Here is a 27,709-nt window from a genome sequence, read left to right on the forward strand (position 1 = left end):
TCGATGCAGGCCCCACCCATTTATCCACCCCGGAGAGACTCGTTGCCCGCGCCAACTGCGGAACAAATACAAGCACGAAGAGAGTCGAAGAGATACAGCCAACAGCCAACTACTTCGTACCCCGCTGAGCCACGGGACAGGACGTCAATGTCCGGAGGCAGTAAGGTGATCCAGTACCTTCGGCGACGGTCCAAGCCCCCCCCCCCAGCGGTGATGAAGTCGTGCCCGTGCTGTGGACCTGATAGTCTTGGACAAACACTCATTGAGCATCGCTTTTGGCGCAACCCACCCACGACGTGCCACTCGACATCGCATTAAACGCATACACCGCTGTCTGGGCTGGCAGGAGCGTTTTCTGTCGCCGCTTTTGTCGCTTCCACGCAGGTTCGCTTTGATGCTGGTGCTATTATATCCTCAGCCGCTCTCTTGTACACTGGTCGAAGTTCCGGAAAGACTTTCGCAGCACGTTCGCGAAAGCTGAGTACATGGTCCCGCCACTGTGGCCGGCAGCTCTCGCACAGCTCGACTCCGCCAAAGCAATGCGTTGTCTCTGCACCGTATGAAGGACGATATAAGCAGGTGTCGCAGTGGCCTTCGCCCTCATCCTCCAGCCATCTCGCCAAGCCCGGAAACAACAACGAGTCGCCATGAGCAACGATATTCTCATATCGCTTCTTCTCGACACTGTCCGCATCCTGATCTCGCTGCTTGCTGGCATCGATACGATTCCACAGCTTGTAATTGTTGCGCGTCTGATCAACGATTTCGGAGTCCTCCTCACGGCCCATCGTCATATCCTCCTCGACATAACGATACCTTCGCATCATCATATGCAGTGGACCGCCGAAGTAGCGCAGGAAGCTCGTCACACATGCCATTTCCGGTCGATCATTCCAGGCTGCATTCAGTGCCCACAACACCTCACGGCACTGTTTGAAGGCAGCGACGCGCAAGTCTGATGGGGCATAAGCGAAAGTACTGTTCGTCTCACCCTCGCTCCTATGCTTGAAAAAGGACACCGCATCGTACATAGTGTCGCCAAGCTCCGCAAGAAAGTCGAACTGCTCGTTGGTGAACCACACGTCGTCATGGTCCCCACAGGCTAGCGCGACAGCGATTGTGAAGCGACACAAAGCATCGCTGTCGCGCATGCGGAAGTACCGTCGTGGGGAATGGGCGAGGTTGTTCACGTATCGTCGGAAGAACTCGCCACTTCTCCTGCCGCTGGACTTGTCTCCGGAGCATAGCAAGAAGGTTTTATACTCGCGAGCCATGCCAGCTGGATCGGGTGTGCCGGTGAAGAGATCGGACAGGACCCCATCAAGGCTGTAATTCAGGACGTTGTCGCCTTTGGTAACGTCGAGCTGTGCATGTCAGCTTTCTGGACAATGGTTTTGAGATGAAGCGAAAGTGGCTTACGAGATCACCTTTGAACTCAGCAATGATGCCCATGATTATGATCCGCATGAAAGCGACATATCGGGCACGATTCGTCCAGTGAGGTATCACAGTTCTGGTGTATTCGAGAGAGCAGGCCAGGATCTCGTCCTTGACGCTTTTTGGCAGACTGATGCCGTCGAGGTCGTGAGCGACATCTTCCCAGTAGTACCAATTGTCCTTTGGCCTGGATGACTTCTTCAGTACCTTTACTGGGATGGTCTGCGTTGGAGCTACTGTCGTCATTGTGGTGGTGTGATGTGAGTGGCTTGGGTTGTCACGGCGGCATAAATCTGGGCATCTCGACATACACGGGTTTTGCGGCCTGATCCTACTGTTCCTGGCCAAATCGGTGGTCGGAATTCCTATATAGAGTCAAGCCCGATCAGGTCGGCATCGACATTGCTAAAGCCGCGCGTCTGCGACCGAGTATACCAACGAATTATGCATGTTACTGGTGCAGGATTGATTGTCCACTGGTTTTTGGTGCAAACCAACATGACATGTTCTCAACTTGCCATTTCTGCTACCGGAGAAAAGGGAGGAGACACTATATAGAACGGAGAAGTAGATCGACGAGGACCATTCAATCGACAGCCCTCATCAAGACGAGCAATCTACTCAAGCAGTAGCGACCCGCCTGCGCTGGCGGCGGCGCAATCGTGGTACAAAAAACCCCAAAACCGAGGTCCCTTTCCCCTGAAGGCAGACCCTAGAATTGCGGAGTTGCGGAGGACAACTGCCCAATTAGGAAGCGCGACCCCGAACAGCAGCGAAGGATGGCAACCAACGAGAGCCACAGCCTTGCGAACATTCTGCACCAAGAGTCAAACCGGGGAACAAACCAAGAAAAAACCCAGGACACAAGCCAAGGCCCACTATATAGAAAGCAGAGGCCAACGACAAACAACACAGCGTGGACGACCCTATATACGGAGGCGGAAAACTTACTAGGGGATGACGAATACCCAGCCCGGGCATATAAGAACACTATAGCACAGCTACTAGGAGCGCTAAAAGCGCTATCATACCAAATCCCGAAGACAATCCAACAAGCAACACAGAAGGCAGCCCAGAAACCAACTACATAGGCAACAGTAGCAGCAGGCAAGAATCAACCCCCTCCGAAGGCAAGCAAGGCGGTACGCCTATACATTACTGATCCGGCGGAGAAACAAGAAATCGCAGCCCTAACAAGCAAGGAGATTGTCGACAGAATCGGCCAAAAGGAGGTAGTTAGGGCGAGGGTAGAGGCAACAGGCGTAGTAAGACTCTTTACCGCACAAGAGTCTAACAGACGAAAGCTGGAGACCTATAAGGAGTGGACTACTAAAGTCGCGAAGTCGGCACGAGTCTCCTACCAACAGTATACCGTCATCGCCCACGGGGTCCCTAGGACATTCAAGGTCGAAGACCTTCCCTACCTCCAAGTACAGAACTAGAACACCTCCCTAGGAGTACGACTAACGAAGGCGGCATGGCTGCACAAGACAGTAGACCGAGAAAAGACGCATTCATCGCTTATCATTTGGGTAGAGACAGCGGAACAAGCTAACTAGATACTAGACAATGGGCTATTCTAGAACTGCGAGAGAATGGACACGGAGATCTATCAGAGCAGCCACAGGGTACTACAATGCTTCCAATGCCAACAGTACGGTCACATAGCCCCAAAATGCGGGGAGAAGACCCTAAGGTGTCCTCACTACGTAGGCCCACACCAGGGAAGGGAATGCCCAAAAAAGGAGAGTAGGTGCGTATACTACGGCAGAAGGCACCTAGCGTATTCAAGCCAATGCCCAGCTAGAATAGCAGCACAAGAACGAGCGAGACAAGCAAGGATCTCTACACCAGCTAGGTACCCCTAACGACAGTAGGAGGGACCTACCGTGTACAAGGGCTTCGAGCCGAGCAAAAGGAAGAGGGCAGAAGAGACGAACAAGGGAACCCAACCGCAAACGCATCCACCTCCCGGTAGGCCTCGACACCTTAACCGGGCTGCTAACGAACTAGGCCAAATGCGAATCTTTAGGGCGCCCTAGCGGCCCCAGGGCTAGCCGGACAGCGAGATATAGGCTCAGGAGACACAGCAGGTCAGCACGGAAATGGACCTTACGGATAACGAATAATACTATACGACGACATCACTATCGTACAGTACAACGTAAACAAAAGTAGGGACAAGGTCCAGCGCCACTTTCTATAAGAGCTAGACCCGCTACGGCACCACGTTATTGCGGTACAGGAACCATAGATCAACCCCTACGTAGGACTCCTAGCCACTTGTAATGACCGGAGATACCACACCGTAATCGCGGGCCAACGAGGCGTCATCCCGAGGACATGTATATACGTAAGCAAGACTATAGACCTTGAGTCGTGGAAGGTTATACTACCGTAGCAGGGCAACCTAGGAGACATAACATCAATCCAGATCGACACGACACAAGGCCCTATCCAGATCCATAACGTTTACAACCCGCCACCGCGGGGTCGGACGAGTAGGGAACTAGGAACCCTCGCCCACCTAGAGCGGACCCTAAGCCAAGACATGAAGCAAGTACTCCTCGGCGACTTCAACCTCTACCACCCACAGTAGGGACTCGAATTCACTCCCCCGTACGCGTTTCTAGGGGGGAAGCTACTGGACATAACCGCACGCTACGGAATGGCCTTAGTAACACCAAAGGGAACAGAGACGTGGAAGGCCCGTACTAGTGTAAGCACGATCGACCTATGCTTTCTATCACGAGAACTTGAAGAGAGACTAGTCTAATGCCGACCGAACTACGCGCTAGAAGCCTCCTTAGACCATATCCCTATCCAAACGACGCTAGGGGTGAAGGCGATAGAGGAGCTAGCAAACGAACCACGCCGTAACTAGAAGAAGGCACGCTAGGACGACATAAGAGGCTTCCTAATAGCGAACCTACTATAGCATAGAGAACTCGAGACGACAGCTTAGCTAGATCAAGTAGCGGAACAGATTACCTCGGTCATATAGCAAGCAGCGGAACAATACACGCCGTTACTCCGGCCCTTAACGTAGTAGAAGGCCTTCTGGACCCCTAAATGCTCTACGAAGGTAAGGGAGGCTAGAAGGGCAAGGCGACAGTGGACGAAGGAGCACACCTAAGAGACGTAGGAGCAATACTGTCACGCGACACAAGAGAAGAAGGCACAGATAAGACGCGATAAGCTGTAGGACTAGAGAGCGACGATCGGGCTCGTTATAGAAAACCCGGAACAGATGTAGAGACTTGCTAAATAGGCACGACTACCGGAAGAGCAACAAGCCCCTTACTTCCCCCTAATCGTAGACCGCGAAGGGACTGCCTAGGCTACGCCCCGGGGTAAGGCAAAAGCGTTAGCCGACCATTTCTTTTCGACGTAAGTAGAGGCAGACCTTACGGACATCGACCCGAGTATATACCCGGAACCCCTAGACATAGATTGGGCGGTTAGCTCTAACATAGTAGCAGGAGTCATAAGTAAGCTAAAAGGACGAAAAGCCCTAGGCCCAGACAGGATACCAAACGTACTACTAAAAGAGTGTAGAGAAGAGATCGCGCCGAGCCTTGCAAACCTATTTACCGCGTGCCTACGGCTAGGGTATCACCCGAAGCCGTACAGAGAGTCTATGACAGTAGTGCTACGCAAGCCACAGAAGGAAGACTATACTCAGCCCAAATCGTACAGACCAATAGCACTTCTAAATACGATAGGGAAGGTCCTAGAAAAGATAGTAGCCTAGAGACTTACGCAGCTTGCCGAGGACAACCACGTACTCCTAGCAACACAGATAGGGGCAAGAAGCCAGCGATCGATACTAACAGCAATGGAGCTAATTACGGAGCAAATTCAGACCCTCTGGCACTACGGCAGGAACCGAGCGGCGTCCTTACTATCCCTCGACATCGTAGGGGCCTTCGACAACGTCTCACACCAAAGGCTAATACATATCCTATAGCAGAAAGGCATCCCCTAGTAGGCAACGACGTTCGTCTACTCCTTTCTCTAGGAACGGACGACATACCTAGTCCTAGGAAGGTACACGTCCGACCCGGTAAAGGCAGAGACTGGAATACCTTAGGGATCTACTCTCTCCCCTATCCTATTTCTGATATTTATGTCGGATCTAATCCCCCTACTCACCTCTCCGCAAACCTCAGCATCGGGGTTCGTAGACGATACAAACATCCTAGCCTAGTCAGACTCGACAGAAGAGAACTGTCGCCTCCTTGAAGATAGGCACAAGAAATGCGAGGAGTGGGCAAAGAAGCATGGTGCCCGGTTCGCCCCTGAAAAGTACCAACTTATACACTTCAGTAAAGCGAGAACATACCATAATATAAAGGCGGCGGTAAGAATCCAAGGCTACGAGACCAAGCTATCAGCGGAGCTACGAGTACTAGGGATCTAGCTCGACCCGAAGCTAAGCTGGAATGTACAGATTAAGAAAGCCTAGAGTCGAGCGCAAGTCAATGAAGCCTCGATAAAGAGGCTTACGGCATCTACATAGGGAGCAACATTCGACAAGGCAAGAGTAATGTATAAGGCGATCGTTAGACCAGCTATATGTTATACGGGGCACAGATTTAGGGAATAGGAGGCGCAGGCAAGCCGATCCCGAAACGGATAGAGCAACCCCTAAACAGGACACAGGCAGGTAACCTACGTAGGGTACTAGGCGCATACAAGACAACGTTAACAAGCACGGTAGAAATGGAGACAGGAATACCACCAATCGGCCAGTACATCCGAGGAATGAGAATTCAATACGCGGCAAAGACGACAGGTTACCTAGCACAAACCACGATCTAGGAGGCAAAGAATAAGATAGAAAGCCGCTACCGGAGAGGGGCAGGACATAGGACAAGCCAAAAAGAGGATGACCTTACTACCTTTACGGCCGTACAGACAAGCACCGAATGGCTAGTACGAAAAGAGGAGGAGCGTAGGACTCGCCAGGCCGGCGGGAGCAAGGCTAAGACCCAAAGCCTAGCGGAACAGATAGCGAGCTGCCTATAGGAGCAGGACTGGAAAAGGAAGCCCCCTAAGACAACAGGCCCGATAGCGCTCCGAGCCTTCTAGAGACATAATTACTAGCTATATAGGGACCTGACAAGGGCCGAAGCAAGCATAGCGATCCAAATCAGGTCCGAACACATTGGATTAAGGGCCTACCTGTTCAGGAGACGCGCACTAGACATCTATAGCCCAGCCTGCCAGTGTGGCTACCTATCGCAAAACCCAGAATATATGCTACTACGATGCCCGCAGTGGGCGAGAGGCAGGGGAAATTGGAGGCACCAAGCGGGAAGGAGAGACTACAAGTCAATCATTAGGGACAAAGGCAACATTCGCCGAATCTCTCGGTAGATACTACAGCAGGGATACCTCTAGCAGTTTAGCCTCGCGAGCGAGACGGAGGAGTGGATAGACAAGAGGCGGAAGCGAGGGGGGTTGCAGATAGGGTAGTCATCAGGGCAGGCCCATGACACTAGCGTACCCCTAACAAGGGAAATTTAAGACGACAACTAGGAGGAAAAGACAGGCGGGAAGGAGGAGGGGTTTTCACCAACACGGTTTCCCCTCTATATATACAAAAACAAGATAGCATAGCTGCATAGGCCAAAGGGCACTACAACAGCTTAATGAAATATCTATCTATCTATCATTTCTGCTACCGGATACGGATGATCAAATTGCCGATCATGCCTGTTTCGCAGTCCGATGTCTGCAGATCACAGGAACTTAGAGCGCCTCTCTACCGAATCAGTCTATAGAGGATGCCAATCATGGACACTGCCTTATGCGATAGCCAACACAGTCGACTGTCTAACATCCACCGTATCCAGTGTCTTCGACGTGTATTTAGTGCGGTATTTGCATCAGCACTGGAAGTGTCACACAGCAAATACAGAAACAAGGACACTCACCCCATCTTCACGTTGCAAACCTTTTGGCAACTGCGAAGCTGAAAAAGAATGCTGCGGTAGCCAAGGAAGTCACAATGACAAGCTTTTTGCAAGCCACGAGCTGGCCAGCATTGGCTGCATTGGCGGCTGGAGCTTTCATACTATACCACATAGCAACAGCAATCTCTACATGGAGACGACTGGCTTCGATACCAGCACCGTCATGGACTGCGCATATCTCCAATCTGTGGGTTGCCGCAGTCACTTACTCGGGACGGCAATACTCGGTTCATCGAGACCTTCACAGGAAATATGGACCCCTGGTGCGAGTTGGACCCAACAGTGTTGTAACGAACGACCCCAACGTCATCAGAAGGATCACCGGAGTAAAAGAGGGCTGGCATCGGGACTCGTACTACAAAGCTGGCAAATTCAATCCATATCATGACAACCTGTTCAGCCGTCTGAGCCCAAAGGAACATACGTGGGCAAAGTCGCGCACCATAGCTGCTTACAGCGGTCGTGAGACACCGGACCTGGAAATTGGAGTCAATGAGTTGGTCGAAACGTTACTGGAAAGGATCGAGAATGGGTATGCGAATCATGTCGACAGCTTGCCAACCCTTCCACTCATGAACCTTGGCAAGATCAGCAACTATTTCACCATCGATGTGATAACAAGACTAGCATTCGGGGAAGCTTTTGGCTACCTCAGCGAGGAGAAAGATCACTTCAACTTCCTCGCAGGCCTCCATGACCTCTGGCCGCAAATGTCTAGCTGCGCGGATCTGCCCATCTTGCGGAAGATCTTGTTCTCCCCAACCTTTCTGGCGTTACTAGGACCGAAGCCCACGGACAAGATGGGATTTGGGGCCCTCATGAAACCTGCCAACGATCACGTTGCGAAGCGGTTTGCGCATGACGCCAAGGCTAAACAGGACATGCTCGGTTCCATGATCAAACACGGTCTCAACCAAATCGAGTGCGAAACAGAAGGCCTCTTCATGATCATCGCCGGCACAGAAAGTACAGCAGCCGCGATCCGCTCTGCCATTATCCACACCATCTCATCTCCTCGAGTCTACTCCAAGCTCAAGCAAGAGATCACCACCGCCGTCCGCGAAGGCCAAGTCTCAGACGCAATCACGTTCCAAGAAGCAAAAGCTCTCCCATACCTCCAGGCAGTCATCTACGAAAGTGTCCGCATGCGTCCGCCGCTCATTGGCTTCTTTCCCAAAGTGGTCCCTCCCGAGGGAGAGACCATTCTCGGCTAAGATATCCCCGGCGGTACTGCGTTGGGATCTAACATGTGTGCGTTCCTAACCTCGGAGGAGTACTTTGGCCCCGATGCGGACACGTTCTCACCTGAGAGGTTCATGGTGCTTGAGGAGGATGAGAGGAAGAGGATGGAGAGGAATGTGGAGTTGGCTTTTGGGAGTGGACAGTGGATGTGTGTGGGGAAGACGATTGCGTTTATGGAGCTGTTCAAGAGTGTTTTTGAGGTATGTGTTGATAGGAGAGGGAGATGGGAGGGGATTGTGCTGATCGTGAGATTTTGTCGTATGGGGTGTTTTTGGAGACGAATCTTATGGTTATAGGGTGACGAAGGTTGAGACTTGATACATTTTTGGTTCGAGGATAACTTGATCTTTGGCTGAGGCTTCATCTTGAACAGGATCCCGCGTCGTGTGCTCTCAAGTACCGAACAAATACCGATGCTGTGAATGCTTAGTGGCGCAATCTGTACAGATGCACGCACCTGTTCCATGACCCGAGTCAGGTAGGACGACACGCGACCTGCTTTGGACCATGTTCTGAACGCATATCCGGAAAGTGCCAACAATCGCTAATCCTTGCTGACATCGGAGTCCGACAAATCCTTATCACCAACATCAGGCTGCATGCAAGGGCATCCAACGACACTTACTCAAGCTTTGCAAACGAAGCCTTCACGGAACGTTCAGTCTGCAAAATCCGGTCTTGCTTACCTCCCTGTCAATGGCGAAACCTCGCTTGGCGAGGTTGAAGGAAGGATGATCAATATCCAGATAGACCGATGTCCGATGGTAATCGTCAGCAGCAACGAAGGTATTGTCACTTGCCAGTAGAAGCCTTGAAGATTGGTCCCTCCATTGATCACAGCCTTGGTTGCTCTCATTCTTGCTCCAAAGCAGCATTCTTCCACAATGGATACAATCCACTCTGTTCCCCTACCGAGTACAATCCCACTTCCTAGTACTCTCTGGGCGACGACCTCCCTCTCCACGATCCTCTTGGCTTTATTCGCTATACTAGGCATCTGGATCACCTCTCACATCATCTACCGCCTTTACTTCCACCCTCTCTCCAAATACTCAGGCCCGCTACTCAACGCCATCTCCTCCATCCCAGCCGCCTATCAAGTCTACGCCGGGACCCAACCACGTACCTTCCAAGCCCTTCACGCCAAGTACGGCCACGTATTTCGCAGCGGTCCCAACGACCTCTCATTTTGCGGCGCAGATGCCTGGGAAGATATCTACGGCGTGCAGAAAGTTGGTCCAAACTTTCAGAAAGACCCCAGCTGGCTTGCAGTCGTGTCGCCGAAGAATGGACAGACGGGAGTCAGCATGGCGCCCCCGGAGACGCATACACGACAGAGAAATGCATTAGGGGCGACTTTTATGAATGAGGCTTTGCTTAATCAGGAAGAGTTTATTCGCGGGCATGTTGAGAAGTTTATGGAGGTGCTTAGGAAATGCGCGAAGGAGAATAGGGCGATTGATTTTTCGCATTGGTTTACGTATCTGTCGTTCGATGTGATTGGGGAGGTGGTATTTGGGGAGCCTTTCAGTTGTCTTGATGACGAGGAGCATGCTACGAGCTGGGCGAGGGCCATCAATGACATCTTCCAATCTGGCGCCTGGGAGCAGGCTTTTGGACAGGCTGCGGGAGTGCAGACTTGGCTGCATAGGATGCTGGTCAAGGCTTTTATCCCTGAGGCGCCCAAGATCTGGAGGCAGAAGCATTTGAAGCAGTCGACTGAGAAGACTATGAGGAGATTGAAAGAAGGTGAGAGGGGGCACGGCGATATCGTTGGACACATTCTTCGCAACAATGAGACGAAGAAGGCACGACTCTCGGAGACGGAATTGATTCTGAACATGGTTCAATTCATCAGTGCCGGCTCTGAGACGACTGCGTCACTCTTCACGGGCTGGATCTTTTACATCCTATCCAGCCCTGACGCCCAGAAGAAAGTCGTGGAAGAAGTCCGCAATGCCTTCAGCAGTCCGGAAGAGATCTCCTGGACCTCAGTCGGCAAGCTCGCGTACCTCGAGGCTACCATTCACGAAGCACTACGTCTCGTCTCTCCGGCACCGTGCAATCAACATCGCGTCGTACCACCAGGTCAAGGCAAGATGATCGACGGTAACTACGTCCCGCCCGGCGTGACAGTCGGTGTTGCGGCGGGGGTTGCAGAGCGACATCCAGATAACTGGACAGATGCGGAGAAGTTCGTGCCTGAGAGGTGGCTCGGTGCAGAGCGGTATCAGAATGACAAGCGCCATGCTAGCCAGCCTTTTGGGTTAGGTGTTCGGGCTTGTGTTGGGAAGAATCTTTCCTTCTTTGAGGCCCGGCTGATGCTCGCGAATTTGTTGTGGAATTTTGATCTGTGTTTCGACGAGAGCGCTGAGGCCAGAGAGGCTAGAGAAATGGGCCAGGGGTAATATGTTGGTGTGGCATGTCTGGGTCAAGCCGCCTATGCTGGTGAAGATGAGGGAGGTGGTGAGATAGGATGTGCTGTAGGGTGGATCCTCAGTAATCTTAGTTCTTGGACATCACATGAAGCTTGGAAAGTCAGGAGGTACCCTCGGGCATAAACGTTCTCTATCTCTTTGTCCAACGTGACCACTTCGAGTCTCAAGTCGCAAGTCACAAGTCACAAGTCACAAGTCGCGAGCCGCGAGCCGCGGGCCACAGGCCGACAAGAGGACCTCTCTCCTCGACCAAACTTCTTCCTTTCTTCCACAACAGTACGGCGGCGTTGGAGGTGGCGGTGGCACTGGATGGTTTCCAGCGCGAGAGTGGTGGTCACCACCCCAAGCGCCACCATCCAGTGCCACCGCCACCTCCAACAGGACTAGCGGAATCAACAGGAGAGGGCGAACATGGGTTCGTCCTCTCCTGTTTTGCGGTCGGTTCGGGGGATGTGAAAGGTGTGGGTAGCAGGGTGTCGAAAGGGATTGGTCGTGCCTTTTACATTGCCCAGTGGGCCCGTAAAGTGGCGAGGTAGCTTCGATTGGTCGATGCAGGAGGGAGCTGGCATGGGAGCAGTTCAGTGTGTGAACATACCCCGGGGTCGGATCGCTACCTCCATTGCAATCCTGATGTTCTCTGACCACATGGTCCCACGCTGCATGCTGGTTCACTCGACGTGGACAATGCCTTTGTCTGCTTCGGCGGAATGCCTTTGTCTCCTACTGAGTTCTTTCGTAACACCGTGTCGTGAATGAAGGGTATTCGATACCCGCAGTGCCCACAGATAATTACATATAATTCCCGTTGCTCGTGTTCTTTTGCCTCTAGATCGTGACTGGTAACCATGTTCGACGCCACCGTTCAAAACAACGCGACCATGACGTTCAACGCCAACATAACGTTCAGTGCTAGCATCACGCTTACCACAGCTTGCTTATGGATGTCTTGCGTAGTTCTTGCAACGCTCCTGGTTAAGATGTTGCTCGACACCTACTTCCCAAAGGGGGGAGCAGCCAACCCCAACCTCAACAACACCCTCCCAGCAGGACGAGAACTGGTCTTTTCCAGGAACATTGCGCTGCCCACCTCTTTGCCAGTTGCCAAGATCTGTAACTCCTGCAAAGGACAGCTCATCGGCCCAAGATATGCACCTCGCAGCTGTCTGTACTGCAGACTCTGCGTTCAGCTCGGTGTCGATCATGATCACAGCCATTGTGAGCTGTGCCACAGTCACCACTTTCGAGCCGAGCCCCAGGGATCCTGAGATAGACGCTGGCCGTTACTCTTGGTCCTTCTTCCTTGAGCTTTTATGCGTTGCAAACATTCGACGAACACCACAGCCTGGTACAAAGGCGCTTTGATGGTAAGTAGGTACTTTGCATAGATTGGAATTCATTGGAGCAAACATAGGTCTTCTTGAGCATACAGTACTCTAGGTCAGTGGTATGCACCGCCTCGTCTTGTCTATGTTATTCACCGTCAGTTCCTGCCTCTCATATTGCAATTCATTCACTCACATGTACAACGGCCAGCGGGTCCGAGCGTCTCGCTGGCCGTTCAGCCTGTCTCTACTGTTCTTAAGTCACTGATACTCAACACATTTACCAGTATAAACTACCTCAAAGCAAAGTCAGCACAGACGATACCACCACCACGTCCTTCCTTCAAGCTCAATATCGATCCACCAAGAGTAAGCTACTTCCCCATCTTCAAACGTTCCTGCTACATGCTAACATCCTTTCCAGTTCACCATGTCTACAGAACCAATCGACAAGGGCCATCGCAAGCAAAATCTGGACTCCGGCAAGCTTCCTGGCTTCAACACAATCTGCACTGCCGTGGATGACAAGCTCGATCCGCGCTCCGAGCAGATCAAACTCGCACCAATGCAGACCAAGAAGGAAGGCAAGATCGAGAGCACAGACAAGAGGAGTACTGTCGAGTCGAAGCCCGCGCCAATCGAGCCGAAGCGCGGTTACGATGCCCACGTGTCAACTGACGACGCCCTCGACAACGCTGTTGCGGAAGATGCCGGGGATCTTGAGGACATCAAGCGATACAGGGAGGAGCAGGAGGGACAGTGATGGCATCGCATTAAGCAATGGAGGAGAAAGGAGCATCGTATGAGCGTAGCGCGCCAATACAGCTTGAGCTGGGTCGAGCGACTGAAGTTCTAAGACGTGCTTTGGATCTGCAAGATATCGAAACTATCGCTCCGAGGGGCTTGGTCCTTAGACACGGGTGGTATACCCGCCCGGTTTATACTCTCCAGATAGCAGGGTACTGGCCTTCGGACGCTACATTCCCTGAGCACCTCATCGTCACATTGACACCAGTATTTGCGAACATCCCGCCGTTCTCTAGCAAGGCGAATGTATACTCTCCCTTCTCCACTTCCCACTCATATTTCCTGTTCAAGATCTTCAGATACCTGTCGACTTCTAGATCCATAGTAACCACCTTCGTCTCACCAGGTTCGAGATACACCCTCGTGAACGCAACAAGCTGTTTAACAGGCTGCGAGATCTGACTGACCCGCTGCAGGAGGTAGACTTGCGGGACGTACGATCCTGCCATAATACCATTGTTCGTTACGCTCACGGTGAACGCAATCGTCGAATCTGCGCCGAACGTAGTGGTAGAGTTGTCTGGCAAGCTTAATGCCATGAAGTCCTGGGTGTCGAAAGTCGTGTAGCTCAGTCCGTGTCCGAAGGAATAAGCAGGGCTGACATCTTTGTCAACGTATGCGGCGAGATGCGTACTGCCCTTGTAGTTGTAGAACATTGGCATTTGGCCTACTTCTCTCGGCACTGATAATGGCATCCTGCCGCCGGGGTTGAAGTCTCCGAACAGGACATCTGAGATGGCTTGGCCGGCACTCTGGCCACCGAACCAAGTTGACAGCACAGCAGAGCTCGCATTGTAGTACTCTGGGATCGCAAAAGGACGACCGCCTTGCAGGACTAAGATGGTCGTTTTGTTGAGGGCATAGATTGCTTCGGCGAGGGCAGTTTGGTTCAAAGACAGACCCATAGTAGCGCGGTCGCCATTCTCACCATCGCTGTTCCAGTTGGCACCAAGGGCGAGGATGATCGTGTCGGCGTCCTTTGCGACCTCGATGGCTTGGGAAAGTGCTGAGTCGTTTGTAGTGGTGTTTGCGGGCGATACTAAGTTCCAGAAGAGCATTACCTCAGCGTTGAGGGAGTTCATATTAGCAATCTTCTGGTACAAGTTCCAGCTTTGGAATTCGAGGCGGATCTTGTGTGTCGCTCCCGGCTGGAAGGTGAAAGGTGCCGAACCAGGTGGCGGTAGCGTACTGTTCTGCAGGCTGAAAGCGCGGGACGGAATGTTGGAGAGGAAGTTACCAGCGGTAGTCAGCGGAGCGTTGACATGGAGTTGGTCGTCGACGTAGAGGTTTGCAGTTGCATTCCAAGAGATTCCAACGCCAAGCCAGCCTTCAGTAGCTACATCCACCGGTACTGTAAGGACACCTTCCCAGATGGCGCTGAAGTTGTTGGAGGGTAAGCCAGGCGGTGGATACAGTCCCCAGTCACCGACAGGTACCTCGACTGCCGTTACTGTTGGGAGGCTGAAGTTTGTATCTGCGTAGTAAGTAGCCTGTAAACCTCCCTTTGTGCCATTGGTGGTGCTGAGGTGGTATCCAGGGATTGGGTATTGAGCATTGTACAGCCACGTGTTTGCGCCCCATGCCGTAACTAATTCGATAGATGAGTTGGCGGCCTGCAATGTGTTCAGCAGTCCTTGTCGAAGCGTTGAGGAGTATGCGACAGGATACTGGCCGAACTGTCCAGAGTAGTCTGCGTAGTTGAGCATGTCCGAGAATGGTCCAATCAGGGCTATCTTGTTGCACTCTGAAGCTTTCGTCTTGAGTGGAAGGGTAGAGTTCTGGTTCTCAAGAAGTACAATGCTCTTGCGGGCGGCCTCCAAGGTCAACGGCACATGCTCAGCTGTCAATGCTCCGGCGTCAAGGTCATCTGGGATGTAGGGATTCGAGAAGAGGCCTAGGTCGTATTTAACACAAAGAATCCGCCGCATTTTGCCCTTCAAAGTTTCAAGCGTTACAGTGCGATTCTGCACAAGGCCAAGAGTGGACTGCGTCATGTCAGTAATGGCACTCGATGGGGCTTGAATAACCTACATTCAGATACGTGCTTAGAGGGTAGTCGTAGTACGAGATCATCCCACCCGCGTTGAACCACTGTCCGATGGTATCGGCTGGACTTGACGACACGACATGGACTTTCTCCAGCTCAGACATGCCTATGGAGACGTCAGCCAGAGACATCTCAACATACCTTAGAACTTACCAGTATCATCAGCAATGACAAAGCCATCATACCCCCAGCTATCTAGCGCATCGTAAAGCAGCGGACTGACATGCGAAGGCACATCGTCCACTTCGCTGTAAGCCATCATGACTCCTCGAACACCACCAAGATCGAATGCGGCCTTGAATGGGACTAGAAGATTCTCGAGGACCTCTCGATTGCCATGTCCCATCCAAGGCGCGGCGTTGAGACCAGACTGAGGTGCTCCATGTGCCGCGAAGTGCTTCATGACCGGTACGACAGCATCCTGCTGCTCCCAAGAGCTGTTTTTGGACATGCCAGAAGCGTAAGCTACGCCTAGATGACTGGTGAGAATGTGGTCCTCACCCCAGTCCTCTGTCTTCCGCGTTAGTACAGCATCTTCTCCAAAGTAATCATGCCTCACCTTGACATCTGCCCCACCTCGAGTCTCTACAAACATCGAGAACCGGCGAAAGGCACGCATGAACACCAATTGCCCTCGCCTCCGCCCCAATAGCTCCACCAACGCGATTCACCACATCTGCATCCCACGATGCAGCCATGGCAAGGGACTGCGGAAACATGCTCTGGTTGAAGGAACCCACGCCGTGCAAGCACTCGCCGATGTGCATGAACGGGATCTTCAGCCTTGACTTCTCCAGATTGAGGCGTTGCAGCTCGTTGACGTAGGTCTTGTTTTGAGTGTACCAGTCGTGGATGACGCCGATGCCAGCATCTGGTGCGAGTTGGAGAGCATGATCGTAAAGCTCATTCGTGGTGTGGGGGCCTATGGCGTCGTCGGCGAAGAATAAGTAGAGCTGCAGGGCCATTTCTGGGACTGTCATCTGAGAGACGATGTTTTCGATGAAGGCTGTCTTGTTAGAGGCATCGGTTGGCGGCGAGGTGTAGTCATTTTGGCGGATGTCGATGCTGGCCACCGTGACCAGGAGAGAAAGGCATGCCGTGGCTGCTAGACGGAAGCGACGCATGTTGTGCTGCCAATGTCAATGTGCCCGGGCGAGACGGTCGTTGTGAAGAAAGACATTGCCCATACTTGACCATCTCTGCTGCGATACGAAGCGTCACGACCGGCATCGATGTTACAGTAACAGTGAGACGCGTTGCAAGCGGGGAGCGATGCAGTAGCATGAAGACAAAAGAGTTCGTGATGATCCTTGACGCATTTACCCGGAGGATGATGAGGTTGATCTCGTTCCTGCGTGGGACGGCATGACCTCGGCAATGACTTGGTGGCTGTTTCTCACCTACCTACATGTACATGTAAGAGGTAAGATACCTCCTTTCTCAGGCGCTTCAATCAAAGTCCCTTCAATACTTGATGGTGAGGGCGAAGTGACATTGCCGTGGGGGCGCAAAGCCAACTTCAATCAAAATTTCATGGCTATTGCTTACCGACCACCAGGTCTGAAATGGAGATGGTTTCTCACCATCACTCGAATTGAAAGGCTCCTCCATCAATTATGCATTACAATGCCATCGCTACGGTCTGAATGTCTGTGGCTATCTACGCCGTACGCCGCTCATTCATACATGTAGCAGAGGTCGCCTTGCGTCGTACTCATCACATCTCGAACTTTGACGTCGAGGAAGATGTCCGAGATGTGGATCGTAGCATCCAGCGAAATGGGAGGAGCGGGTTCCCCTGTTGTGGTCAGTTTACCGCATCACCAAATGCTTGATTGGAAGATACTCACAGCCGGTACGGAAGGGGTCGAACTCGTGCTGGTTGGTCGCGATCTGGTATAATCGGTTCGCAGGATCCTGCAGCTGCCAGAAGCTCCACATGCGGTCAAGCATGCAATGGTGCAGGAAGAACCAGCAGTCACCGGCAGAAGCTGGTATGTTCGCCTGGAGCCCGCCCATGAAAGCGTGAGGCATGGAGTGGAGGCCTACACCTCTTGCCTCGATCCGGAGTACCCACTCGTTCATATCTGGAAGCATGTCAGCGATTGAGCTCATCAGGACGAAGAGAAACGACTTACCCTCGACATTTTGAATCGTCGCGGCGACCTTCTCATACGTCAAGTTCTGCAACATGCCCGAGTCGAACTGTCGCTCCAAAGGTCGAGGATTGTACGCCAGCCCATCTTCGGTCGGGTTGTCGATACAGACTGTTGTTCCAGGAACAGGGCCCATGTTAACAGTCCAGTTCTGGAAAGGTCCCGTGGTCACAAAGCTACAGGTCTCGCTCCTGTGATCGCCATCTCCGGAAATTGACGTGTCCGAGCCATCGAACAAGGGCCAATCCTCTGGTGCCATCCCGACGTATCTGGACCAATCGAAGAATGGCATGTATCCAATGTAGCCGCACTCTTGCCGTAGTGCCCGTTCCATATTCACGACGAATTTCCTGTGCCAGATGGCGTTCCATACCGAGAAGTGTATGTCGCGCCAGTTGTGGATATGCGGTGCTACCCAGTCGTCCCATCTGTTCCTCACACCGGGAGCCCAGGTCCTCGATGTCTTGGCTGGCAAGTTGGCCATGCAGTGGCACGCGGAAATAAAGCTCCTCTTCATCTCATCGCTCAAGTCGCTCCTACACTCAACACGTCAGTATTTCTGTATCGGACACTGATGGCTACAGCTTCACGCCTACCATTCCTTCCTGACAGCGATGTTGTCCTTGGTACAGCCTGGTGCCATGTCTGCATAGATGTTCTGCATGTATCTGTCATGGATTCTCTGCATCGCAACGTCCGGCGCCTCGTCCAAGCCCATCTTAGCATTGGCCTTGTGCGTGATTGCCATGACTTCCGGTGTATCTGGCGCCAAAGGTCCCAAACCTGCCTCCTCGGCGCGTTTCTGCATCGCCGCGGCGTCCACATGTTGCAACAAAAGAACCAAAGCGAGAAAAGCAGGCCATATCGACGCAAGACCAAAACGAGAGGGGGCCATGTTCCGAGGCAAGAAAAAGGTGCCAAGCGAGTGTCGAGGTCGAAGTAATCAAGGAGAAGAGGTACTGTAAAAGAGGTCAAAACGCAAAGGCGTCGCCAGGAGGAGGCGGCATCAGCCTTTCATCTAATAGCGGAGTTGCAGGAAGAAACATTATTTCTAGAAACTCTGTGGCATCAGGCTTTATCCTGGTGCTGGAAGTGTACAGGCTTCAAATTGTTTACGGCTCGGCTTCGTCGTCAAACGTTTCATGCATCGTGGGCGACAGCGGGCTGTAACCTTCACAGCAGCATGCCTCAAACGTCATGTTCGACGCTGGACTTTTTCATCTTGTTTGCAGAAGATGGCATCGAGTTGTTGGCGGCATTTGCTGCTGGCTGTCACGAACCCCCAGAACTGTGCCCGCGGAATACGAGGCTCATCAGCCAATGCACATGGTTGACAAAGTCAGACAGCGTGGCCTCCTGGGCAAATACTACTATTTCGCACGTTCGCATTCGCTATCTCGCATGTAGATTCGCCAAATCCGGCAATTTTTAGGTACCTAAGGCACTAAGATCCGACATAGTCGTGAGAGCTTTACTCTTCGAAGTTCAATCTAAATTGTCTCGAGGACAACGACTTTTATTGCCCCCCCCCCCAAACCCCCGAGGGGGGCTCAAAAAGCATAGGATACGAGGTCTTGCGATTCAGTTATAAGTGCTCTTTGGATGTATTCAATTTGGAGTCCATCTGACCTCGCATTTCAAGTGCGAAGTTCACCAACTTCAGCAAATTTCAGGCCAGATCAGTGCAAGCGAAATAGCGAATGCGTACGTGCGAAATAGTATTTGCCGGCCTCCTGCCTTTTCAGTCTGGAATCCCACACGGTCTATGGGCAGACCCCATTTTCGACTACGGGCAGACCCAAGCTAATGTAATGAATCAAAGTCCATCAAACCACATCCCCACCCCCCCAGCCCTCCGCTGCACCTGGGGCCTCCTAAGAGATCCTCCCTCCCTTCGGGGGCCCCTCCTACCTTGGGTCCCTCCTAGGGTTGCTTCGGCTACGAGAAACAGAGGGCTATTAGCCCTCGCCGGGCGGGCAGGTGCAAAGTTAAGTCCTCAAAATTTGATTAATTACATAAGATTGGGTCTGCCCGTAGTCGAAAATGGGGTCTGCCTATAGAATTTATGTTTGTGCCTAGAGATGCTGGGCCTGGATGCTGAGATCTTGCGCTGCTGATTCGTGAGAACCATAGCTAAACAACCTCGAGCATGAGGATTAAGCTTGCGAAAGCCAGAGCCTGCCATGTTTAAATTAGCACAAGCTGTTGAGAATGGGGATGGAACCACGTCTGCCGGGCACATTGACAGATAAGTCCTTGTTCGTCGTATTCCTTTGCACCTTCTCTCGGTCAAAGTCAGTGCGGAGGCCCTATCTGAGTTTTGAACGGTGTTCTTCAACAACAAATTCTATTATAACTAGTCCGGTCCGTCGCTGTTAGACCTGCACAAGCAGATTTGTGAAGGCTATGCAGCTTAAGCCCTTGTTTTGAGGCTGAACTTAGGCGCTGAGTTTTGTCGACCAAATTTCAATGGGATAGCACAGGGTAGAACTGGGGTTTGTGCCACACAGTTGTTGTGGAAAAGTCCGATTGATAGCATCAACTCACAGCAGTAGCTTTATAAGATGTTCGCGTTGCTTTCCTGCAGCAATAAGTCTGGAGACATGACATGGTAGACCCTGTACATATTCGTGTCGATCACGAGACTTGATATGCCAAGGGAGTGGCGGCCTCTGAGGGAAAGCTTATTCGATCAACACACATTCATACGTACTCCCACTATGCCTTATTTTCGGGAGCCGCGAACACTGTCGTGCTTCTGGCAACGATTTCTCTTTCGATTCTCTCTCGCCTATGCTCCTCGGCGGTAGAGTCGATGTCCTTGAAGACATGGTCCATATCCTCCAGACTCTTACCGTTCGTCTCCGGCACGAAGAAGAACGTCCAGACTAGACTGAGCAGACAGAAGACGGCGAAGAAGACGTAAGCGCCAAAGCCTGTGTGCTGAATGAGAGGGGGTGTGATCAGGCCGATGATGAAGTTGTTGAACCAGTTTGAGCAGGTGGAGAGCGCTACACCCTTCGCTCTCAACGATGAGGGAAACACCTCACTAGGCACCGCCCAAGGGACTGGGCCCCAAGAGGCTCCGAAAGCCAGCATGTAGAATAGAAGCATCGCGACGCTGGCCCATCCTTCGGGGCGGTGTGCTGGCCAGTTGTCGGAGAACTTGCCTACGAGGCAGGCGATGATCAGATGTGCGATGAACATGAACGCGCTTCCAGCCAGTAGAAGTGGTCGTCTCCCGAATCGATCCATCGTCCAGAGCGAGGAGCTGACACCGACAAGCTGCGTGATGTTGAGAACCCCAGACATGATCAGACGCATGTTATAGTCCAGTCCCATGGTCTCGAAGAGTGTCGGCGAGTAGTAGATCAATGCGTTGATGCCTGCCAAACAGAAGGGTATTAGCTATACTCGAGAACCACGTGGAAATGTCTTAGCAGATGGTGCCAGGCATGCTGAGACAGATGATGCCTTTCTGCCCTTCAGTACTTACCCACAAATTGCTGGAAGAACATAAGTCCCGCTCCAACATGCGTCCTCCTCCAGCACCCCTTCCTGAAGCAATCCATCCAACTCGCAATCTCCAACTTCAGTCTGTTCACTCTCGTCTTCTCCTGCAAATGCGGATGCCTCTCCGCACTGATCTCCTGATGCAGAGCAACCTCCGCCCTGATATCAAACCACTCCATCTGCACTCTTGGATCCGTGGTCGGCAACTGCCTCAGCTTCGCCAGATTTACCAACGCCTCCTCATCCCTCCCCTTACTCGCAAGCCATCTTGGACTGAGCGGGAGAAACAGAATCCCCACGCCCAAAACCAGACCCGGCAGGATCTGCAGCAGGAAGGGAAGTCTCCAGGCCCATTCGCCATCCATGTAGTACGTCCCATACGTGATCCAAAACGCAATCACGATTCCCGTAACAATCGACAGTTCCTCCAGCACCAGTAGAGACCCTCTGATCTCCGGCGGTGAGATTTCAGAAATGTAGAGTGGTGCAACCATACTCAACATTCCGATTCCAAGACCACCGATGAATCTCGCGACGACGAGCATGGAGTAGTCCATTGCAGCCGTTTGCAGGGCAGAGCCGATGATGAAGACAATTACTGCCATCACGATCGAATACTTTCGTGAGTACTTGTCCGCAATCCAGCCCTGGTTCAAAGCACCGATGAGTGCTCCGAGTTCAATCATCGCGGTGAGCAGTCCCTTCCAGAACCCAGCATCACCGCTCCCTTCGGCAATGCGAGTGAATCGGTCCAAAAACTGTTCCTCGACCAGAATGACGGACACGACACCTTGATCATACCCAAAGAGGAGACCTCCCAGGGCCGAGAAGAGGGCGCAGAGGGCGACATAGTAAGATGCTCCGAGGCCGCGGAAGCCAGGTTGGCAGTAGGGTTCTCTTGGAGTGCTGAAGATTGTTTCGGCGGCGGCTGCGGTGTCTTCGTGCATGGCGGCTTTCGGGTCGATGTGGCTGTCGTGGAATGTAGTTTTTTTAGGTTCGTCCATGGTTGTGGCGTTAAGAGGTCAGCGACCCAAACGAACGGTGAAGGTTCTGATGCAAAGATGGAGAACGCGGACGCGGAGCGCGGATAAAGGTATCAACGATGGTTTGTGAGCTTGTACCGAAGCTTGATGTAGTGCTGCAGAGTGGGTACGTAGGTACGCCTTTCAATTCCTCAGAACCACAAGGCAAAAGAGAGAACGACGACGACTGCGAGATCACGCCAGGAACCTTCTCGTCTTTCTCTCGCAATCCTCGCGTTCCATGCTGCTCTTCTATAGACACCATTCCAGACCGCCTGCAAACGCCGAACAAACGACGGCATAACCTCGTGGATGGGGTGAAAGTGGAGATGGAAAGGTGGAACAAGTCTAGCTGGTGCAACCTGGGGATACTTTCTTCCCCGACGACAGGATCTAGCGTCGTCTGGGGATCGAGTTGTTCCGTGAGCACCAATCACGGCAGAGACCTATCGGGCTCTGATCACGCGGATTAGTGGAATGACGAGGTTGCATGCATAACATTCACTGGCACACGCCGAGATAGAGCTCAAGGAAGAACGGGCGATACCTCCCTCCTCCGAGACCTGCGAAAACTGCCGAATTAGGGAAGACTGCGGCGACCGCTCGGCACGCTAGGCAATGGTGTTTCTCCGATGCTGTCTCATCGTAAATTGTAGTGGGATCGTGAACTATTGATTGATGGATGTTGTGTGGCGTGACAGTCGTCTAGCATATTCTGCGCACAGACAGCGCTCATGAGCCATCAACACCAACATGCGGCGACGCGCATTCGACGACAGAAACGAAGAGTCGTGGTAAATCATATCATGATGGTCGTCATGCGGGCATCAAGTTGATGCCGCTCTCTCCAAATCCTCCTCCGCCGCCCTTCGCAGGCCCTCGCGTATTTGATCGAGCAGGCGCTTTCTTCTTCGCAACACCAGCACCAGAGGCACTACCTCCAGAAGCCTTGCGAGAGCCGTCTCCTTTGCCCCAGCTGCCTCGACCCCGACCAGCACCGCTGACTTTCTCCTTCGCAGTGTAGCGTTTCCGGCCTTTCGGTGATTTTTTGGCTGGTTGAGATGCAGGCAATGTGCGCATACCCAATGATTGCGAGTACGAAAACTTGGCATTGAAGGCCTGGACAGCGGCATCCTGTGTCTCTGCGTGCGCAGGGAAGTAGTGGCTTGACTCGCCCTCCCCGTCGTCATCATATTCATCGTCGTCTTCGCTCATTGGGGGCATGCTGCCAAAGTCGTCCTCATCCTCGCTGACCAGATCGATCACGTTCCTGTTGTGAGGGTTCGCGGGCTCATCCTCGTCGTCTTCGTCCACAGCGCCGCCCGTCATCTCTTCGTACCGTTGCTTTAAGTCTCTGACAAGCTTGGTGAGATGCTTGCCATGGACCCGTACCTTATCAACATCGATGCCAGGAATCTCGGCCATCTTTTGCTCGGTGTCGGTGAAATGGATGGCCATTTGGCGCAGGACAGTGTTGGTGAACGGCACCATGGCCAGATTTCTCTTCGTCTGTATGTCCTTGACCTTCTTCTCGCCATGGTTCATGAAGTCTTCAACCAAGATCCTATGAACCTCGGGGAGCCTGTCCATGACATTATCGGTGGTGATGGGAGGACCGAGCTCTCTTGCCTTCTTAGCAGTCCTGGTCTTGCCAGCAACTCGTACTGGCTCAAACCCATCACTGGAGCTGTGGTAGTCTCCATCTTCGGGGTCAGACACCACGAACTCATCACGCTGGTACCCATTGGCGTGCATATCCCGTAGATTGGCTTGTTGAGCCGGCTTCTTTCGCTTCGAGGCAGCTTGTATTGGTGACGAAACATTGGTCGACAATGGCGCTTGGCGCACGCCAGTATTGCCTCCAGATTTCCTCGCTTTCGGAGCTGTCTTGGACACTTTCGATGCTTTTGCTTTCGATGGTGACTTCCGGACTTGCAGCATCAGCTTCGTTCCTCCTTTGCGAGAATGGAACTCTCGGCACCTGCTTCCCAACATGATGTAGTTTGCAGCGAAGCCCGACTTGTTGACAATGTTCTCTTCCCGTATAGCATCCTCACTCAGGAGGCGATAGAAAAGTCGTTCTTGGTCGGTGCGGTCAAGCTCGCTACCCCAGCCGTATTCCTCAAGGCTATCATGAGACAATTGTGTGATCTTCGAGCTCTTGCCGCCTCTGAAGACATCGATGCAGTGCAATAGTGTCACCTTCTCCTTGTGCACTTTCCGTACAAGTTCGATGGCCTTCTCAGCATAATCTGTGTAGTCGACGTCGTGGAAGCTGGAATCTGAGGTGCAGTTGTCACAACCTCCGTCACAATCTTCGGGGTCAAAACGTTCGCTGAAGTAGCTGAGAACCTGCACGCGGCGACAGTCGCTGCGATTGTCACAGTACTGCGTCATCTTCTTCAGCATCTGCCGTTGACGTTCTTTCTGTTCGTGGCTGCCTTCTCCCTCGTCGATGAAGCGTTTCTGTTTGCTAGCGTCCCCGAAACCATAGAATAGATAGCATGACGAAGGTTTGCCATCTCTTCCTGCTCTGCCAGTCTCTTGGTAGTAGCCTTCTAACGACTTTGGTATGCTGTGGTGGATCACGAACCGCACGTTAGGCTTATCGATCCCCATTCCGAACGCAATGGTGGCAACGATAACATGATATCTGCCGGCTTGCCATTCTTTCTGCACGTTGGCTTTTTCGGGACCTTCCATTCCGGCGTGATAATGATGAGCTTTGATCCCAAGAGCCTTCAAGGCATTTGCCATATTCTCACAGTCCTTGCGTGAGAAACAATAGATGATACCCGTCTGCTTCGGATGATCGTCCTTGATGAGAGATGCGATACTGTTCAGGTCGCTCTTGCCTTTGCCCTTCATGCGAACCTCATAGTAGAGGTTCGGGCGATTGAAGCTTTGCGTGAAGACTTCGCAGCCATCGATGCCAAGGTTGTGAATCGTGTCCAGCCTGACATTCTCGGTAGCCGTGGCCGTCAGAGCCATGACTGGCACGCCGGGTAGTCTTTTGCGCACTTCACCTATCTCCTTGTAATCGGGACGGAAGTCATGACCCCATTGACTTACACAGTGAGCTTCGTCGATGACAAGTCTTGCAAGGCGTTTGCTCTGATGGAGCCGCGCGAACGCGTTGTTGATTGCAGCGCTCTTGCTAAGCATCTCCGGTGTGACATAGAGAAGGGTGATAAACTTCTCGACGTCCGGATTCTTGAGCGAGTCGAGCAGGAAGCCTCTTTCTTCCTTGGTGGTTTCGCTGTTGATGAGGAATGCCTGGATGTTGAGGTTCCTCAGATGTTGGACTTGATCTTCCATCAAACTCAGCAGCGGCGAGATCACAATAGTGACGCCCCTTGTCTTGCCACCACGGACGAGACTAGGTAATTGATAACACAGCGACTTGCCGCCACCGGTGGGCATCAGCACAAACGCATCTTTGCCGCCAAGAGTCGCGTTGATGGCTTCACACTGGTTCTCACGGAATCCTTGAAGCTTGAAGGTCTGTTTCAATGTCCTCTTCACTTCATCAGACCAGGGGTATCCAAAGTTCTTACGCTCGATCGCAGCGAGGTCCTTCGCAGGAGTCTTCTTCATCTTGGCTGCAGAAGGAGGCCTCGCTTGGCTATTGCCAGATCTCTCCGCGAACACAGGTCGAGATGGAAAGCTTTGAGGCTTCGTTACAGGCTGGGCATAGTGGTCGATGTCATCAAGCATGTCAACATCATCTTCCATGCCGAATTCATCCTCGTCATCATGGTATGCTCGCGGAGGAGTGCCCATGCGGCTGCTGAACATGGTACTGTCGTTTGTCTGATAATTCGCCTCGTCATGGTCGCCGAAGGTATCGTCGTCAAGGTCAGTTTCGTCATATGTTGTCCTTGAGTGATTATGTGGTTGTATATTGTTTCTCCGAGACGGCGAGGCTGTCTGCTTGTGTCTAGGCAGTGCAGGAGGGGGCATCGACGGCTGGATCTGTGTCTGCGCGATGCGGCTAGAGCTCGGAATGGCTGGTCCTTGTTCTCGGAAGCTTTGTGCTTGTGCCTGAGTTGACTTCACGGCGACTCGCTGAGCAGCCACAGACAAGTCAAGACCGCGCCCGGTCGAGCTGAGCGCCTTCTTGACATCGCTTTCGCAGGTCTGCAATAGTGACAAGCATGCTTTCTCCATCTCATCGAGGCGCACTTTGCCAGCATCGTTCGCGGTCCTGGCCGCAGCCATATCCTGACGTGCTTTAATGGCCTGGTTCAGTGCATTGCGAAGACGAGCTTTCTCATCAACCAGCTTCTGATAACGCGATCGCTTCTCTTGTAAGGCTTCCAGCGCCCCTTTCCGTGCATCTATGCTCTCTAGCTCGGCTTGCAGGTCATCGATATCATCATTTCCTTCGTCCAGTCGATCCGTCATCTCGTTGCAGACACTCTCGTTCCGTGCTTCGAGAATTTGCAGGGCTTTGCTGAAAAGAGAATCGTCGGCTTCGAACAGGCTCTTCAATAGCTCAGTCAGCTCTTTGGTCACTGGAGAGGCAACTTGGGTGGCGGGGGTCTGCGCAGGAGTAGGATCTGCCAGAGGTACCTTGGCTTGAAGTACAGACTGTTGTGGTCGTCGTGGTGAGACCTGCCCATGACCATGAAGTGGTCCTCTTGTTGGTGAGCACACGGGAGATTTCTCTTTGACGAAGGCATTGCCGAGATCCGGATACTGCACGGTGCTCTTCTCTTCGCGCGCTCTTGAAACAGGGCGTGAAAAGTGTTCTCCCGGAACAGGTTCCCGCTTGATCGCAACTGGTTTGCTCTTCGCAGGCGAAACACGAGACGGAGGTGCAGCCACAGGTTTCTGCGCCGAAAAGTCCATCAAGTCGAACTCATCTTCCGAATCAGGCATCTCCACATCTCCGTATATCCTTGTCGTTGTAGTTGAAGTCTCTTGGACGGCAGGCATTGGGGTCTTCGACGGTGCACGATATGCAGGTGTCTTCGCTCTCGGTGGGATTGTGGAGTATGGTGGTGGTGGCTCTGACGGTGCTACATCCTGCTTCGTCGGACTGTCTTCGAGATCATCGATCGATTGGAACTCCTGTGAAGGGCGAAACGGCATGACATTCTCAGCCAGGCTCTGCATCTCCGCGACTCCACCTCGCATGTCGGCCTCATACTCGTCACTCTTCCTCTTTCTGCCAGCTGTGAGAGTGGCCTGCATCTTGGACGATGGACTACACAGCTCGCTGACGCCCTCTGTGAGATCCATAATCTCAATGTCCTCGAGTATGTTCGCGGTCGTAATCGTGGACTTGGTGGTAAGAGGTGTCCGCTGAAAGGTGGGCTGCCTCGGGACTGATAGCGGTGCTCGAGTCTGTGGCGGGACTGTTCTGGGTGCTGTCTTGGTGGACGAAGCAGCGGAGTACATGTTGGCTGTAGTCGCATGGGTATGAGGCTTGCTGGCTGAGCTGGGCGCCACCCTGGTCCTCGCCATGTCTGCTGTACTGGTATTCCTCTCCGTCGGTGGGACAGTCGGCGTCCTGCTATTCTCCTCCTGTCGTATGCTCGCGAGCACCTCCTCCTCTGCGTCGATGTCGTCGTCGAATGTCTCGGCGCTCTGAGTGGCGCCAATGGTGGGAAACGATGCCGACACGGGCGGCAAGATGGTCGACTCAGCGGGAATGGAGGGCTTCGCACGCAACAACCAGCCGAGATGCTCGTGCAGGTTGTGGCGCGTCATCAAGGGCGAGCATAGCCGGTGATATT

General features: G+C 52.7%; 8 protein-coding genes across 8 annotated transcripts; 3 read left to right on the forward strand and 5 right to left on the reverse strand.

The window, feature by feature from the left end:
• Positions 1-314: 314 nt before the first annotated feature.
• Positions 315-1,746, reverse strand: CLAFUR5_13181 (Alpha-ionylideneethane synthase aba3; the record flags this gene model as incomplete). Its single annotated transcript, XM_047912329.1, has 2 exons — positions 315-1,364; positions 1,420-1,746. 2 exons carry the CDS (start codon positions 1,744-1,746, stop codon positions 315-317), a joined length of 1,377 nt encoding a protein of 458 aa, XP_047768237.1.
• Positions 1,747-7,453: 5,707 nt separating this feature from the next.
• On the forward strand, positions 7,454-8,632 carry CLAFUR5_13182 (Cytochrome P450 monooxygenase aba1; the record flags this gene model as incomplete). The annotated part of the gene is made up of 1 exon (XM_047912330.1): positions 7,454-8,632. The coding sequence occupies one exon, from the start codon at positions 7,454-7,456 to the stop codon at positions 8,630-8,632; it is 1,179 nt and encodes a 392-aa protein (XP_047768236.1).
• A 33-nt stretch (positions 8,633-8,665) lies between these two features.
• CLAFUR5_13183 (Cytochrome P450 monooxygenase aba1) lies at positions 8,666-8,961 on the forward strand (the record flags this gene model as incomplete). The annotated part of the gene is given in 2 exon segments (XM_047912331.1): positions 8,666-8,860; positions 8,875-8,961. 2 exon segments carry the CDS (start codon positions 8,666-8,668, stop codon positions 8,959-8,961), a joined length of 282 nt encoding a protein of 93 aa, XP_047768235.1.
• Positions 8,962-9,544: 583 nt separating this feature from the next.
• On the forward strand, positions 9,545-11,068 carry CLAFUR5_13184 (Cytochrome P450 monooxygenase abl2; the record flags this gene model as incomplete). Its single annotated transcript, XM_047912332.1, has 1 exon — positions 9,545-11,068. One exon carries the CDS (start codon positions 9,545-9,547, stop codon positions 11,066-11,068), a length of 1,524 nt encoding a protein of 507 aa, XP_047768234.1.
• A 2,290-nt stretch (positions 11,069-13,358) lies between these two features.
• CLAFUR5_13185 (putative beta-glucosidase I) lies at positions 13,359-16,398 on the reverse strand (the record flags this gene model as incomplete). The annotated part of the gene is made up of 4 exons (XM_047912333.1): positions 13,359-15,212; positions 15,259-15,380; positions 15,428-15,784; positions 15,834-16,398. The coding sequence occupies 4 exons, from the start codon at positions 16,396-16,398 to the stop codon at positions 13,359-13,361; spliced, it is 2,898 nt and encodes a 965-aa protein (XP_047768233.1).
• A 552-nt stretch (positions 16,399-16,950) lies between these two features.
• CLAFUR5_13186 (Tyrosinase-like protein orsC) lies at positions 16,951-18,325 on the reverse strand (the record flags this gene model as incomplete). The annotated part of the gene is made up of 4 exons (XM_047912334.1): positions 16,951-17,072; positions 17,125-17,361; positions 17,413-17,966; positions 18,027-18,325. 4 exons carry the CDS (start codon positions 18,323-18,325, stop codon positions 16,951-16,953), a joined length of 1,212 nt encoding a protein of 403 aa, XP_047767728.1.
• A 1,823-nt stretch (positions 18,326-20,148) lies between these two features.
• CLAFUR5_13187 (High-affinity glucose transporter) lies at positions 20,149-21,947 on the reverse strand (the record flags this gene model as incomplete). The annotated part of the gene is made up of 2 exons (XM_047912335.1): positions 20,149-20,816; positions 20,927-21,947. 2 exons carry the CDS (start codon positions 21,945-21,947, stop codon positions 20,149-20,151), a joined length of 1,689 nt encoding a protein of 562 aa, XP_047768232.1.
• An 834-nt stretch (positions 21,948-22,781) lies between these two features.
• CLAFUR5_13188 (ATP-dependent DNA helicase hus2/rqh1) lies at positions 22,782-27,683 on the reverse strand (the record flags this gene model as incomplete). Its single annotated transcript, XM_047912336.1, has 1 exon — positions 22,782-27,683. The coding sequence occupies one exon, from the start codon at positions 27,681-27,683 to the stop codon at positions 22,782-22,784; it is 4,902 nt and encodes a 1,633-aa protein (XP_047768239.1).
• Between the last annotated feature and the right edge of the window lie 26 nt (positions 27,684-27,709).

Source organism: Fulvia fulva, chromosome 11 (genome assembly GCF_020509005.1).
Source record: "Fulvia fulva chromosome 11, complete sequence".
In the NCBI taxonomy this organism is placed as follows: Eukaryota; Fungi; Ascomycota; class Dothideomycetes; order Mycosphaerellales; family Mycosphaerellaceae; genus Fulvia; species Fulvia fulva.